The sequence below is a fragment of the Mustela lutreola genome, chromosome 15, assembly GCF_030435805.1.
Source record: "Mustela lutreola isolate mMusLut2 chromosome 15, mMusLut2.pri, whole genome shotgun sequence".
In the NCBI taxonomy this organism is placed as follows: Eukaryota; Metazoa; Chordata; class Mammalia; order Carnivora; family Mustelidae; genus Mustela; species Mustela lutreola.
In genome coordinates, this window is record NC_081304.1 from 39,709,450 (window position 1) to 39,725,423 (window position 15,974).

Sequence of the window (15,974 nt, forward strand, 5' to 3'; positions counted from 1 at the left end):
ACTCTAAGTTGACTGACTATGGGTATATGGAAGTACCTTGTGGTTATGTTCCTTTCATTGCCCATGTATTGGAGCAGCTTTCCACATGTCTGTAAGGTATTTAAGTCCGTTCTGGGAATCACCTGGTATGTCCTTTATATATTTTCCTCAGGGCCTCTCGCTGTTCCGCTGCGTGTTTGTGAGAGCTCATCCCTTTAACCTTTGGTCTGTTAGCTGTGTGGCAAGTGTGTAACATTCCCAAGATTACATTTTCTTGTTTTCTTTCTCTTTGTCGCTGTTTGGTTAGACGGCATGTATTCCATTTTTACTCTTCTGAGTCCCAGGCTTGGTTTTAGTGTCCAGAGGAATTTGGATTTATCCAAGTGCAATGGAGAGTGGAGGATTCTAAGCAGAAGCAACGAGCTAGTCTGCATTTTTAAGCCAATCACTCTGGTTTCAGTATGGAGACTCTTCTGCGGGTGGGGATGGAAACGGAGACCCTTATGGGGATATTTTAGTAGCCAGGAGAGAGATGATGGCAGGTCATGTAGAAATGGTGCAAAGAGGATGGTTGGAGACGTAAAACCCACAGCCCCTGTTTGTCTGGGGAACCATAAGATCAAGGATCACTCCTAGCGTGCTCTGACTCCAGCCTGCATCTCCTTCCGCACCATGCTCCAGTCTCCTCCCTTCATTCCAGCATGTTAGTGTTTGCTCAGGCCTTGCAGGTGGTCTTTATCCCTTTCTCCCTCCAGCCACAGGACCTTTGCACAGGCTGTGGCCTCTGCTTGGATCCCTTGTCTCTCCCCCTCTTGCCTCGTCAACTCTTACTCATCCTTCTGATCTCAGCCCACTTTCTCAGGGAAGCCTTCCCTGGCCTCTGAATCCCGAACAGGTTAAATTATCCTCTGATGCCACGCACCTCACCTTCGGGGTGGGGGTGGGGGGAGTATGTGTGTGTGTGTGTGTGTGTGTGTGTGTGTGTATGGTTTTTCCTTCCTCCTACTTCCCTGTCTTCCTTGGAGACTGAGACTGTGTTTATGTTTGCTTCAGTACTATATCTCCAGTAACCTGCCCAGAGTAAGTAGCTAATACTTGTGGAGTATTAGCTCAAAGGACTGGAGTCCTTTGTTCATGCTCAGAAATAAGGTGGGAACAGTTTTCAGAGGTGGGAAGAGCAGGAGTCCTGACAGCACAGTGTTGGAGATGGCTGTGAGCCCCTAGGAATATTGTCGGGTTGGCTGTCAAGCATGTGAGTCTGGCGCTCAGAGGAGAGGTCTGTGTCAGAGTAGTCGACTTGGGCGTAGTATTGTAGCAGGTCTGTTCAACATCGAATGAGATGGCTCAGGAGGTGTTAGAGAGTGAAGAGGACCAGAAGAACGCCTCCTTTTAGAGGTCAGGTGGAGGAGATTTTACCAAAGGGCAGCCAGTGAAATAGGAGAAAAATTAGGGAGGTGTGGCGTCCCAAGTCCCAGAGGGGAGAAAGTTCAAGAAGAAGGTGGGAAACCAGGTGGAGTGACGCTGAGTGTCTGGATAACACGTCCATACAGAGGCATACGAAAATGCCTACACCGAGGTGCTTGGGTCTTTGATGAGCCACTTCTGTGGAGCGGTGGGAGGTAGGCGAAGAGTGGACTGGATCGATGAGTAAAAGGGAGGCAAAGAGAGGAGGCCAGTCATGTGGATAAGTGCTGGCGGAGGGGGAGGTGGCTGGAGGGAGCTGCTAAACGGGTGTGCTGAAGACGCGCCGTGGAGCGTGCTGGTGTCCGATGTGCTTGCGTGGGGCCTGTGGCGCCTTCGTCCACGTGCGTCTGGCTGCGCATGTCCGTGGGCATTGGATATGCGTTGGGTTCTCTAAGAATTTCAGACTGCGGTCTTTGGCTCAGATCTTTACATGGCATTAAAAATCAATATTTGTATTTTTTAGAACCCATAGAGCTTTACTGGAACGTAGATATTAACTCATTGGTTCCCCACTTTCTAATATCTGATGAAATTCACAATCAAGTAATGAGGCGACTTCTGTGAGGGAGTAGGGAAATTATTGATAGAGCCGAGCACAGAGACGAACCCGGGAGTGGTGTCAGAATGCCATAGTGACCAGTAATAGTCTTAAAAAGTCCAAACCATTTCCTTGAGTGTTACCTGCATCATGTAGTTGTTTTGTTTTTTTTTAAAGAGCTGATCTGCATTTCTTATTTTTCTATTTAGAGTAATAACAGCTATGTTAAGTGGTAAGGAGAAAGTAGGTAAGAACTTAAAACTTAGCACGGATCTAAACAGAAGACACAGTCCCAAGCGGGCAAGAGTGAATGATGTTGTTCCTCTCACAGGCAATATACGAACGCCTCTTTTGTTGGATCGTCACCCGCATCAATGATATTATTGAGGTCAAGAACTATGACACCATAGTCCATGGGAAAAATACCGTCATCGGTGTCTTGGATATCTATGGCTTTGAAATCTTTGACAACAACAGGTAAGCTGGGTGACACGCTTCAGATGTTACTGTTCTTGTGTCACGTCTCTGAACCTGATCGATCCTGTCTCTCGCAGCTTCGAGCAGTTCTGCATCAACTACTGCAATGAGAAGCTGCAGCAGCTGTTCATCCAGCTGGTGCTGAAGCAGGAGCAGGAGGAGTACCAGCGGGAGGGCATCCCCTGGAAGCACGTGAGTGGGCGCCTCGGGGAGGTAGCCTTCCCATGCATGGTGTCAAAGAGTGTCAGAGCTCGTCATTTTAGCTGCTCCATTGCAATTTTCTCGGGCCCATGAAACATCTGAACGTTAGCTTTCCTTTTGGGGATACGTGACGACAAGTCGTTTTCGGGGTGTATGGGTGGAATGACTCTCATTGAATGGACTGCCCTGTTGGTGTGCAGGAATGCTGAGTTACAGCCTTTGGACTTGAGAGCAGGTGCTCCGTGGGTCTCCTGTCTAGTAGAGTTTAGCGCCACATAGAGGTCGCTCGAAGGAGCAACTTTTGCCTTAAACTGATTGAGCTTGGCTTCCAAATTTAGTTTATTCTCTTTCCGTCCCCTTTCTTCTCTTATTTCTGCTTCCCCCCCCCCCCCCGCTCCTCTACTTTGCAGTCTAAGTGGCACTGTTACTATCTTTGGTTATTATAGTTTATATTCTCCAAAACCCAGGCGTGAAATCATTAACGTTTCCTTCCGTCAGCTGTCCTTCGTGTCCCAGCTAGTATCACCTTCATGTGGCCCTTTTTGAACCCTGACGGTTGTCACAGTCAAATGTCTAGTGAGGCCGGGCCAGAAAGTGGGACTGCCCTGGGGCAGGAGTCCCAGACAGAACTGCTGCAAAGCATGACTTGGGTAGCTCTCTTGCCATTAGACCTCCTGCTTGTGGCAGAATGAAACCTAGTAATGTTTGCTTTTAAATTTGTGTTTTTAAACAATTTTGAGAACAGACTCGAGAAATGCAAAAACTTCCAGGTTTCCACGCACTTCTGTGTTTATGAAACTGTGCTTATTCTATTGCCAAATAGAACACACAATAAAGTTAGTAGTTTTTTAATATCGTACATAGTAGTAAAAAGCTTATTTTTTTAAAAAGATTTTTTATTTATTTGAGAGAGAGACAGTGAGAGAGAGAGCATGAGAGGGGAGAAGGTCAGAGGGAGAAGCAAACTTCCCACGGAGCTGGGAGCCTGATGCAGGACTCAATCCCGGAACTCCGGGATCATGACTTGAGCCGAAGGCAGTTGCTTAACCAACTGAGCCACCCAGGTGCCCCTAAAAAGCTTATCTGATAGGCTGTATATACGTTACTTTTATATTTCTTCCCACCTTCCTACTTTCTCTTTCCTCTCATTCAGAAGGGAGTCAGTGGTATAGTTAGTACCAGTCTTGCTTCAAATTGCATCCTTGCCTTCTGGCATGTGTTAAACATCAGAATACCAGAAAAAAAATTTTGTTTGAGTATCTTAGTGTAAATTTTACTGTTTTACAAATGAACCAAAAGGCGTATTATTCCTTTGTAGTAGAATGACCTATAATTGTGATTTAAGCAGTGAACTCTCATAGCACATTTAAGATGTAAGTCAGTTAAGTTTAGATGTAGCTTTCTTAGAAGGGATCTGCTGTACAATTTAATACACAATTACAATGGAAGCTTCAATTTTTATGACACTTTAATCATAAAACTTGTTATTCAGAGGTGATTCAGAGATACTGGTCAAAAATAACCTTTAAAAATCAGGATATCAAACTCCACAGGCATAGTTGGTAAGGAGAAAAGTCGACAACTACAGTAGGCTATGCCAAACATCTGAAAAGGGAGCAGCAGCCCTAAAAATGCAAAAATCCTCAGCAAAATAAACCAAGAAGTAAATGTCCTGGAGGGGACAAAAGGCTAGATCCCAGATAATTGTTACCATACTGACTACCTGCTGCCCCCCCCCCAGACTGGAATCTCTATTCTGGATAATTATTTCCTTTAAAAAAAAAAAACCCAAAACCTCAGTTTCTGAACATGGTGATTGATTTTTTTGTAATATTTTTTTATTATGGAAAATTTAAAGCAAATGTAAGAGCAGAGATCACGATATAATAAACTTCACAGGCCTGTCACCAGCCATGGCAAGTGTCGGTGGGTTGTCAGTCTCGTGTCATTTGGACCCCCCCCCACCCCAACCCCAGGTTGTTTTGAAGCAAATCTCAGACATCATATTGTATCATCCTTCAATAATCCAGTGTGCTTCTCTAAAAAGTGATGACTTTTATAAATACCATGACCACAGTACCTTTATCACACCTAAGAAGTATAACAGTAATTCCTTATGATCATCAAATACCCAGTCAGTGTTCGAATTTCCTCAGTCATCTTACAGGGGTTGTTTTTGTCTGTTTTTATAGTTGCTTGAATTTGGACCCAACCAAGGTTCTTACATCGTGGTTGGTTGACAGGACGTTCGCACATCTATAGGTTTTCTCCTCCATCTCTCTTTTTTCCTCACAACCTTCCATTGATGAGGATGAGCCGTTTGTTCTGTTGAGCTTGCCACAGTCTGGATTTTACTCATCGAACTCCCGAGGTGTCACCCGTCTATGCCTCTATTCCGTGTATGCCTGTGGTTGTTAGATCTGGAGACTCAGCTGGTTTCAGGAGCATTGTTTTTCTACTGGTCTCTTTCATAGGTGGTATGTGGACTTCTGTCAGGGGGTTCCCAAGGCTTGTTTGTGTCCCTGTTTGACTCACCTTTACAGGCTTTCGGTGCGGTAGTTTATAAGTCATTTTTAGCTGTTGGGACTGGGCATTTGGGCACGCAGCTGCTCTGTCTGTGGTGGGAATGGGAGGCCCAGACCTCTCTGCCCCTGAGCTACCTCTTTCTGTCTCCTCCTGTCCCCTGTAGTCCCTAAAACCTCCTGGGATTTGAGACTGCTGGAAAAAACCTGGTTTGGAAGCCACAACTTGAAGCAACGTTTGAAGAAACCTTAAGCTTAGGAACTAAAAGTTACCGAACTCTTCAGCAAAGACTCATCGCTTTAGTCAGACAGTTGGTTCTTTAGAGGACTTGTTTTGTCCCCGGGGCAAAAGACCTAGTCTTTAATTCCATATCCCCAAGGTCTAAGACTTCAGGTAATAATTAATATAAGAGTTACCGCTTTTTGAGAAGAGTAAGGATATTGTTTCAAAACCTGGAGATAACTCTTCTCCCTAATTAGGAATAGTAATACGTGTCCACCATAAAAGTACATATTTAGACCAGGTTTCTCCACCTCTGGACTGCTGACGTTCTGGGCCAGATAAGTCTTTGTTGTGTTCGTTTGTTGTGTTTGCTGTCTCAGGCATTGTGCAATGTGTAGTGGCCTCTTCCCACTGGTCACATAGTCATGACCTTCAAAAATGTCTCCAGACACTGCCAAATGCCGCTGGGGCGGGGGTAATCATCCTCTTGAGATTCACTGATATAGACAAACCAGTAAAGTATGAAAAAGGAAGCAGAAGCCACCCTGCCGTCAGTCCATCGATACAGAAGAGAGCTTGGAGGAGGAGGTAGAGCTGAATCCCACAGAAAGACAACTGGCATGAGTCCTTGGACCTTAAATAGCATGGAGCAGGGTCCATGAGAGACTGAAATTGTGTATTCTGAGCTTATAGATCTTATAGCAGAGGATGGAGACAACACTCTGGCTTAGGTACCTCGTAAATGAGGGGGACACATCAGCGCCCAGGACTAAACTGTGATAGTAAACTGCCCATCTCCAAACAGCGCACAGTGAGCCTGCGTGAGGCCAGTGCACGGTGAGGTGGGTGCTCTCCAAATAAACAGGTGCACAAGAGGTATTTGGGATAAACTCCGTGCATACTGAAGTTGCTAAAAATCCTGTTATTTAGAACTTTATTCAGCTCACAAAAGCACACACAAATAAGATTTTATTTATTTGACAGAGAGAGAGAGAGAGAGAGATCACAAGTAGGCAGAGAGGCAGGCAGGGTGGGTAGGGGGGAGCAGGCTCCCTGCTGAGCAGAGAGCATATGCAGGACTCCATCCCAGGACCCTGGGATCATGACCCGAGCTGAAGGCAGAGGCTTAACCCACTGAGCCACCCAGGTGCCCCTAGAATTAAATTTTTTATATTTTGCCCAGAGAGACATCAAACGTCTTTTAGACCTCTGTGTACCTTTTTCACTTGAGGAAAGCTGGAGAAGACACTCTTGGGTTTTAGTCCTCGAAGGCTGTAGAACTAAAAATTCGAGTTCTGTGTGATGCTGTAACCTCATCCAGTTATGAGTCAAATAATACTTTCAGGTTATTTGTTGGTACATCATGGAGTGTGGGTCTTGTGATTAAATGGCAAACAGATTGGGGGATTGAGAGTATGAAGGAGTGGAGTGAGGTACGGGATTAAAACAAAAGTTAGTGTTGAGGGAACACTACCTCTTTTATAATTGTTGCCTTGAGCTATCCTCATGTACACGAAGTGTTTCATGATATAAAGCCCACAAAGAAATTTAAAAATGAGCCTCCGATAGAACATGTGGTCATTTTAGCATTAGACCTCAGTAATACTCTGGGCCTGTTTCCCACCAAGATAACTTTATCTGAACCCCTGAGATGTGCACAGGCGCCGGCGTTTTGCCCGTGCTGGTCTCTGGTCCCTCTGTAACGGCTTCCTTGCTGTGTCCTCCAGATCGATTACTTCAACAATCAGATCATCGTGGACCTCGTGGAGCAGCAGCACAAGGGGATCATCGCCATCCTGGATGACGCCTGCATGAACGTCGGCAAAGTCACCGACGAAATATTCCTCGAAGCCCTTAACAGTAAATTGGGCAAACACGGCCATTTTTCCAGCCGAAAGGTAATGTGTTTTATGAGGACTTCCTCTCCTTTTGAGCTGTCAGATTTTCCCCATTGCTGAACAGAATTAAATGGTCTTAAATGTTGGGTTAAAAGAATGTCCGCTGAAGGAAGCAAGGAAAGCCATAAGCATCCATTAAGTGGCCTACTGCTATAAATAAATTCTGCCTCTCTGGTTTATGGGATGACAAGAACGATAAAAATCATAATATCCAGGAGAGGGAGCTCCAGACTATTCAATTTGCTAGAAATAGGAAAAAATGAACATGATTTTAGAAAGCATGATGTCATTTATAACCAATAGGTACAGAGGCTTTGTTCATGTGCTAGAATTTTGCTCCTGCATCTGATAATTCTGGCACTGAAAACAGCTTTTGTCCTTGACTTTTTACTGTAATCAGTTATAAAATGTAGTATGTGTGCTCTGCCACAGTTCTTCTGACTCCGTGACTCTCTTGAGCATAGAGAAGCTCTGGCTGTAATTCTCCCCATCACAAGGAAACTCATTCCCCTAAATGAATGGATATCCCTCTCAATTCCCCATTTTCCACATTCTAAAAGGTTATTAAACAGATCACATTTCTGTAATAAGTGGTGGCCATTGTGGTTGTCGGACTCTCGTGCCGGGCTTTGCGTACAGTGTGTTTGCCATTAGGATTTGCCCTAGGAGGGGCTCACCGTCATCCCTGAGTGTTCCCTACAAGTACCGGCTTGTCCAGCAGCCAGAAGCCGAAAGAGAAACAGCCCCGATGCTCTGTCGCTTCCATAAAGAAATGCTCCTCCATATTTGCATGTAAATCTATGACACACTGTCAATTTTTCTTTAGCACGAATAAGTCCATTTTCTAACTTTGCTCCCTTTGAAAGTATGTAATGGGAACAGAAAGAATCTACAGTTAACTAGATAAAGCACAAATCATCAAGAAATGGATTACTGGGGGCGCCTGGGTGGCTCAGTGGGTTAAGCTTCTGCCTTCGGCTTGGGTCATGGTCTCAGGGTCCTGGGATCGAGCCTCACATCGGGCTTTCTGCTCTGTGGGGAGCCTGCTTACTCCTCTCTGCCTGCCTCTCTGCCTACTTGTGATCTCTGTCTGTCAAATAAATAAATAAAATCTTTTTTAAAAAAATTTAAGAAATGGATTACTGGCTGATAGTTATTTTAGGCCATTTTATTTCTAAGAGGCTCTCCTTGATCTGTTCCCGGGGATTGACTAGGATCCTGACTACGAGTCAGTCAGCTATCAGATCCTACGGTCTGACATTTTACATCGGGGTTCTGGTCGGAGGCGTTCTTCAGTCATTTCCTGTGTATAACACAAGTGCTTAATACATGCCCCTTATCTCCCAAGCATAAGTCGGGTGCTGGGGACAGAGCAGCAAGCCAAGTTAGAAGCATCCTACCCCATTTAAAGTGATCTGTTGTAAGATGGTATCTACATCCTACGATGGTTATCTACATCCCTTACAATCCCAGCCCAGGTTCTGGAGACTCACCTAACATCCTGCCTACCCCAGACGGCAGATAATCAGTGTTTGTAAAATTGAATTGAATTTGGTCACGATCAATACCAAATAAATCTGATGGAATATGGAATTTTAAACTAAAACATGCAGGACTCCACTTCATTTAAATAAGTAACTATGATTCATGATAAACCCCCTCATTTTGATTCAACTTGGCCATTTATACACCTGACTTAAATTTGTCCACCAAATATTTTGAAATATCTCATGCTGAAGGTAGCCATGATACAGAGTACTTTTAAGCAGTTGCCACTGATGTGGTAAGAAATTGCAAAATAATAGTTTATCTGGAAAGACAGGAATTCTTTTTTCTTTTTATTTTATTTATTTATTGGAGAGAGGGAGAGAACATGAGTGAATGGAGGGGGGTGGAGCAGAGAGAGAGGGACAAGCAGACTCCCCGCTGAGCATGGAACCCAACACAGGGTTCAGTCTCACACTCTCAGATCATGACCTGAACCCAAATCAAGAATAGGATGCCCAGGGGCGCCTGGGTGGCTCAGACATTAAGCGTCTGCCTTTGGCTCAGGTCGTGATTCCGGGGTCCTGGGAGTGAGCCCCCCATCGGGCTCTCTGCTCAGTGGGAAGTCTGTTTCTCCTTCTCCCACTCCCCCTGTTTGTGTTTCCTCTCTCACTGCATTTCTGTCAAATAAATAAAGTCTTAAAAAAAAAAAAAAATTGGATGTCCAACCAGCTGAGCTACCCAGGCAACCCAGGGATTTTCTTTCTTTCTTTTCTTTACATGTAGAAACACAGGTGTCTTTGCCTCTAACCCAGTGGCTCTTTTTTCCAGCATCTCCCTCCCCACTCCCCTTGTCTGACAGGGTAAGGAGAGGTGATGCTGGAGGAGGTTCCCCCTGAGATGGGGATTTCTTTTTTTTTTTTTAATTTATTTATTTGATAGAGATCAGTAGGCAGAGAGGCAGGCAGAGAGAGATGGAGAAGCAGGCTTCTTGCTTGCGGAGCAGAGAGCCTGATGCGGGGCTTGATCCCAGGACCCTGAGATCATGACCTGAGCCAAAGGCAGAGGCTTAACCCACTGAGCCACACAGGCACCCTGAGATGGGGATTTCTAAAGTGTGTTAATTTCTAGGATTACTGCTTTAACAAAGGAAAGAAATGGGATAACCAAGCTGTCAGGATATTTTCATCACTGAATCTTTCTTTTAAAAAACGCTATTATCCTGTATGTTACGCCAGGTGTTATCGTTTGCTGTTGGTTACAGATCAGCTCAAGCTATTGGCATGTTAAGTCCGAGGTTTCTGCCTTGTATTTATTTAGGAGCTAAATGGTTCCTCCTACATTAAAGTAATCATGGAGAGATAGGCAAATGGTCCAATAAACCGTGAAATTCCTATTCAAAGTACTGTAAAAATAAAGTTAAATGATATACCGAACTTAATTATTTCCAACACGTAAAGAAAAGTCAAAAACCTTCTGTGTTCAGATCACTTGAGACTTTGCAATATCCAAATGTAAGAATATTCAATTAGTGTGGGCATCTCCTGGGTCCTTTTCCATGAGGAGTTTTATAAATGAAAGGCTTTTATAAAATGGTTAATGAGAGAGAGAGGAAAAGAGGGATTCTATTTTTTGGAGACCCCTCTGTATGTTAGATACTTTGGTCTCCGTGGTTCATGGAAACTTCAGAACAGCTATCCGTGATAAGTAACTGTTTAAGATGCAGACCAAGTAGATGGTAGAGCCAAGATTTGAACCTCAGAAGTCTGACTCTAATTTCTGCTAAGTATTCACTTGTCTGATGGGTAAGCTATTCCATTACTAGTCCAGTTACGAGTGCAGAAGCCACCCTCCTGGTTGGGGGTGTTTTTTGGCTAAGAGTGCAACTTAAGTTGTCATGTGTAACTGCGCTCAGTGCTTTATAGACTCTTAGATGTCTGCTTCAGAACCTGTACGCTATTGCGTGATCCTTCACAGGATCCTTTGCAGACAAAGGAGTCTGGCATTACTGTAACAAGGAGACTGTGGAGGCCACCCTATAGAAAAACTGCCTTTCCATAAACTGTTCTTCTTCAAGGAGAAATAGCTGGAGGAAGTTGGTCTCCTTTGAAATGATAACCCTGAACTTGACTCCCAGCTCAGCAAAAGACAAGTGAGCCAGGCCATTGTGTGTCTAGGAGAGCAGATATTACATCTGGTCCCAAGAATCCTTCCCAGAATGACCACCTATCAGCTTTGTGACTTGGGCCAGTTACCTGATCTCTCTGACCCTTAATTTCCTTGTATATAAAAGAAAGCTCCTAATATTTTAAATGTCAGTAGTGAGGATTGCCTGAGATGTACGTGCCCAGTTCACGGCAAGCCCTCAGTGTGGTCTTCCCTAAGTGGAGCCTGGAACAGAAGGAGACTGTGTCAGTCAGGGTAGGCTGGGCCACTTATGACAGCAGCCAGGCTTTCAGCACCAGAGACAGTAGCCCGTTTCTGTTCCAGGGACCCTGACTTCCTCTGTCTTCCGGCTCTTCTGTTCCCTTGCCACTGTCCTTCTCTGCATCAGGCTAGTGGGAGAAGAGGAAGTACCGGACAGGGTCATCTACCTCTTACTAGCTTTGGCCTGACACAGCCACACTTCCTTTCCTCTCCCTGTCCACTGTCAAGCACCTTGTCACATGGCCATATCCACCTGCCAGGGTGACTGGGAAAGAAGTCCAGCTGTGAGGACTTCCAGTGAAAGCTTACAGGCTTTACCACATAAGCCCCACACAGGGTGATTTTGTTCGTAATGGTATCATGATGTGTGACACTCTCATCATCTTATATGACACTGGAGTAGACTTTTAGGAAAACGAAAAGAATCTGTTTTCACACCAATCTCCTTATTGATTTCTTAGCTCTGCGCCTCAGACAAGATCCTGGAGTTTGATCGAGATTTTCGAATCCGGCATTATGCAGGTGACGTAGTGTGAGTATCTTACCGGGGGACCTAACACCATGATCTGCATGCAGCTTCACTTCAGAAAACAGAGCTAGGGGAAATAAAAACTGTCTTCCTACTCATTTGTGGTTTTTAGCCACCTCATAGGCGAGTATAGTTTCATCTCCTCACTTAAAAAAAAATTGGCTTTGTTTCATTCATTCCTTGCTTTTCCAACTTTTCTTGAGCGCACACGATGGCGGCCGTGCGCAGCCCTGGTGTAGCTGGCGCTCAGAGCAGCTGATGGGTAAATGCCTTATGGGCGGATGTTAACGAGAGAAAGATGGAGGAGGTGGGCCTTTCTGTGAAGAAGCTAACAGTCCAGCGGTGGACGCATACCTGCTAAGTCACTATAATGAACAATGGGAAGAAGGGTCAAATGGGAAATGCGTGAGGCCTTATGGAAACACCGAGGAGGGAGAACCATGCTGGGGCAAGGAATGTAGAGAGGTTTTGGTGTAGGAAGTGATATCCAAGCTGAGTCCTCAAAGTAAAAGAGGCTCCGTCAGGAGCAAGAATTGGGAATTAGGAAAGGAGAGGAGCCAGGAGGCTCATGGGCCCGGAGGCAAGAGCCACCATCACGTGCGAAGAGCTACAAGCAGTTGGGTGATGATGTGAGTGGTAACTAGTTTTTCCATATTATTTCCAAATGTCAGTTGGAAAGGTAGAAGTCTCACCAGCCACGTCTTCTGGTCACAATATCAGAAAAGTAGAAATTAATAAGAGCTATCAGAGGCCCCTAGGGCTGCGATAACACAATGGTGACTTAACAGGAGAGAAGTGTGTGCTTTCTCAGTTCTGGAGGCCCCAAGTCTGAACTCTGGGTGTCACAGGGCCGTGGGATGGAGATTCTAGAGGATGATTATTCCTCGCCTCTGCCAGCTTCTGGTGGCTGCAGACACTGCTTGGCTCACGGCCGTGTCTCTCCAGTCTCTGCCTCTGAGCTCACACTGCTGCCGCTGCCTCGGCACATCTGGGTTAAAACTCCCTTGGCCTCTTTTTTTTTTTTTTTTAAAGTAGGCTCTACGCCCAGCAGGGAATCCAACATGGGCCTTGAACTCACAACCCTGAGATTAAGACCTAAGCTTAACCGACTGAACCACCCAGGCACCCCTGCCTGTGTCTTAAAACTACAATTGTGGTGGTGTTTAGGGCCCACCTGGGTAATACAGGATCCGCTTCTCTCAAGATCTTTGATATCATCACATCTTTTGTCATAGAAAATCACACTCACAGGGGCTGGGAATTTGACATAGATAGCTTTCCAGGACGGGTGGGGGGAGCATTTTTCTGCCTGCTACACTTACTGTGTGTTGTCCACTAAACACCACTTCTTACCTGATTATTGTTTACGGTTTCTTCTCTTCCTTCCACATTAGAGGTCTCTTGACCATAACCCATTTCAGGAAGAGATTACATAACAACAACAATAACAAAAAAGGCAAATGATCATCTCCACAAATGCCAAAAAGACATTTGAAGAAATTTTAATAGCTGTCCCTGATTTAAATTAAAACTCTGAGTCATAAAATAATATAGCTCGAGATGATCACCCCATCTGTCAAACTAGCCATTAGTGCTGGAATGGTACCATTTTCCACTTGTTCTGGTCCCGTTCCAAGGTTCCAGAACACTGAAGAGGGGAGAGGCAGCAGTGGGCACACTCTCCCCCTGAAAACACAGGCCTCATTTGCAGGATGCATCTCTCCAGTTCGGAAGCATCAAAGCAGGGCTGGTCAGAGGCCTTGGAGATCAGCTAGCCTGGTGCCTTTACTTTATAGATGGAGAAACTTATGGAAAGGGTGTAATAACACCTCATCCAAGGTCACACAGTAAGTTTATGGAGTGGCTGAGACAGTAACTAGTTTCCAGACTCCTAGTCCAGAATGCTGGCTGACCTTTCTGAGGGGTATTCAGTGCCCTAGACTTCCCCTGCTGTCATTCAGCCCTTCGATCCTTTTCTAGATTCTTACTGCATTATCTTCTGTGTGCACAATGTTTTGTAAGGTCTGGTTTCCGCCCACAAAAAGCTTACCATATAAAACTGAATACATACCTATATGATTGTGTGTGTGTTTATTTCTACTCATAAATATGCATACACTTAATATACATACATTTGCATGCATACATCAATGCAATAAAAGATGGTCTAAGATAATCACCATAGAGCTAATAATAGTATTGTCAGAATTTAGAAATAATCACATGATGTAATTCTTCTATCTATGAGAAGCCCAGGAAGGCTGATGCTAGTCCTTAGAAGCTAGGAATTATTTTTAAAGGGAGAAGTGGGAAGGGTGCTAGAAATATTCAGGAAATAGTAACTAGGTCCATTTAAGTGGAGTGTGTCCTTTTGTACAGAAATGCCTGGAAAATTAGATTGAGATCAATCATAATGGGTCTTAAAGGCCAAAATAAAGACTTCACAGTTCAAATGTTCTAGGTTGGACAAAAGATTAAGAGTCAGGTGGCTTCAAGGTTTCGTGCAAAGTGACTTGAAGGCCTTAGGAAACGGATCTGGGGTGCGTGAGGCAAGGAAAGATTCTGGGACCTGGTGACCTTGAAGCTCCCCTGGACACTGCAGCCTGAAGGAACCCTCTCAGAGAATTAAATATGTGAGGCTGGCGCACTGGTGAGGGGGCAGGGTAAGACATCTGAGAATCGCCTCGATGTGATGATCGTCAAGGCAGAAAGTACAGACCAGCGAGAAAGTCGAGCTGTCGGGGCATCTAGAGCTCGTCTTTGCACAGCCTCTGAGCCTCCATCAGTTCTGTGCCCCCAGCAGTGTACTCGCTCCTCTGGGTAGGGTCTACGCCCGTCGCTGCCACAGAGCGGCTGCACTCCCTCCCTCCCCCACTGCAGACGTAGCCAGCGTCTCAGGACCTTACTCCTTTTTCCTTCAAACCATGAGTGCCGGCCTCCTTGTTTCCTCTCCTGTCCTCTGTGCATGTGCCTGCCCCTCTCCCTTCATGTGATCTGTTTCCCTGTGTGATCTCCCTTCCTCTTCCTCCTCTGCTTATCCAGATCTTACCGTACTTTGCAGTTCTTCTTGGATTATTTTTTCCCACCCTGAGCACACTGAGAGAACCTTAGGCAAGTCACCTTGACCTGCTTACAGAAGAGACCGTTAGTTCCTGTATGTCGCAGTTTTGCTTTTATCTTAGGAGTGCTGGATGATAAACACAGCTATCTTTTTAAGAGTCATCTTCTTGAGGTAAGCAGTAAACCAGTAGACAATGACAGTCTTAATCATAGTGATGGTACTGACCTTTGCTCTCCTTTTGAGGAATTGAAACAACGTCCCCTCTTTTTAGTAGGTAAATTTGATATTCTTTAACACAGAACAAAGTGGAAAATATTAGCTCTACAGATGATTGATGGCATTATTAACAGTGGAAAGGCTTGTAGACTTGTCAAGAAACCTAAAGGTGGTGGCTCTTGCTTAGTGAATAATACATGTTTCCCATGGTTTTTTTTTCCTCAACTAGCTATTCGGTCATTGGATTTATTGACAAAAATAAAGACACTTTGTTTCAAGATTTCAAGCGTCTCCTGTATAACAGGTAGGACTGAAATTTTTATTGATTATCTTTCCATTGAACTCTTTGTCATATATGTTGCATAATAGGTATGCGCATGATTACTTTTATGTGGCAGTTTTAAGAGCTTCTGACAAATTTTCTAGTTCTGTGCGACCGTAATGAATGAATGAAATAATGTGATTATACAGTCTATAAATTTAGGATGGGGACCTGCTGCTAATATGACTTCCCTTGATTTCCCTTGGGTTCTCTTCGTTTCTCTATTCACTACTGCTGTCCTTCTGGCACCCCGGCCAGTGTCTCCAGGGGAGGCCAGTGGCAATGGGGGAGGGGTCTTGGATAAGGTAAATGCTTTACACATGCAGATTCCCACTGTAGTCCCTTTGCTTCCAACTAAGAGACCCTCCTAATATCAGAGTGGCATCTAATGTCCATGTTGACAGATCTTCAGGGGAGAGAACCTTCCCATAGTTCTAGAAAATGTGGAAAAGATGTGGTGAAATAACACCAGCCAAAGGATACCAAGTTCAAACCCAGTATGAATGCTTTGGAAAGAGCCGTAAAGAAAAGCCTCTCAGCCCGTTTCTTCTTTTGGACGAGAGAAATGTAGTCGCATATTTACTAAGTCTACTTAGTTGGCCAAGAGATCATCAAAAATGTGTTCAACGTGC

At 44.7% G+C, this 15,974-nt stretch overlaps 1 protein-coding gene across 3 annotated transcripts in view; it reads left to right on the forward strand.

Annotated features, from left to right (window-relative positions):
- MYO1D (myosin ID) overlaps window positions 1–15,974 on the forward strand; it is a 343,759-nt gene that overhangs the window by 107,013 nt on the left and 220,772 nt on the right. For all 3 annotated transcript variants that reach the window (XM_059147262.1, XM_059147261.1, XM_059147263.1), the window contains 5 exons: window positions 2,313–2,458; window positions 2,536–2,650; window positions 7,132–7,302; window positions 11,676–11,746; window positions 15,250–15,324. In XM_059147262.1, coding sequence (XP_059003245.1) covers window positions 2,313–2,458; window positions 2,536–2,650; window positions 7,132–7,302; window positions 11,676–11,746; window positions 15,250–15,324 — 578 coding nt within the window. The remainder of the gene's footprint in view (window positions 1–2,312; window positions 2,459–2,535; window positions 2,651–7,131; window positions 7,303–11,675; window positions 11,747–15,249; window positions 15,325–15,974) is intronic.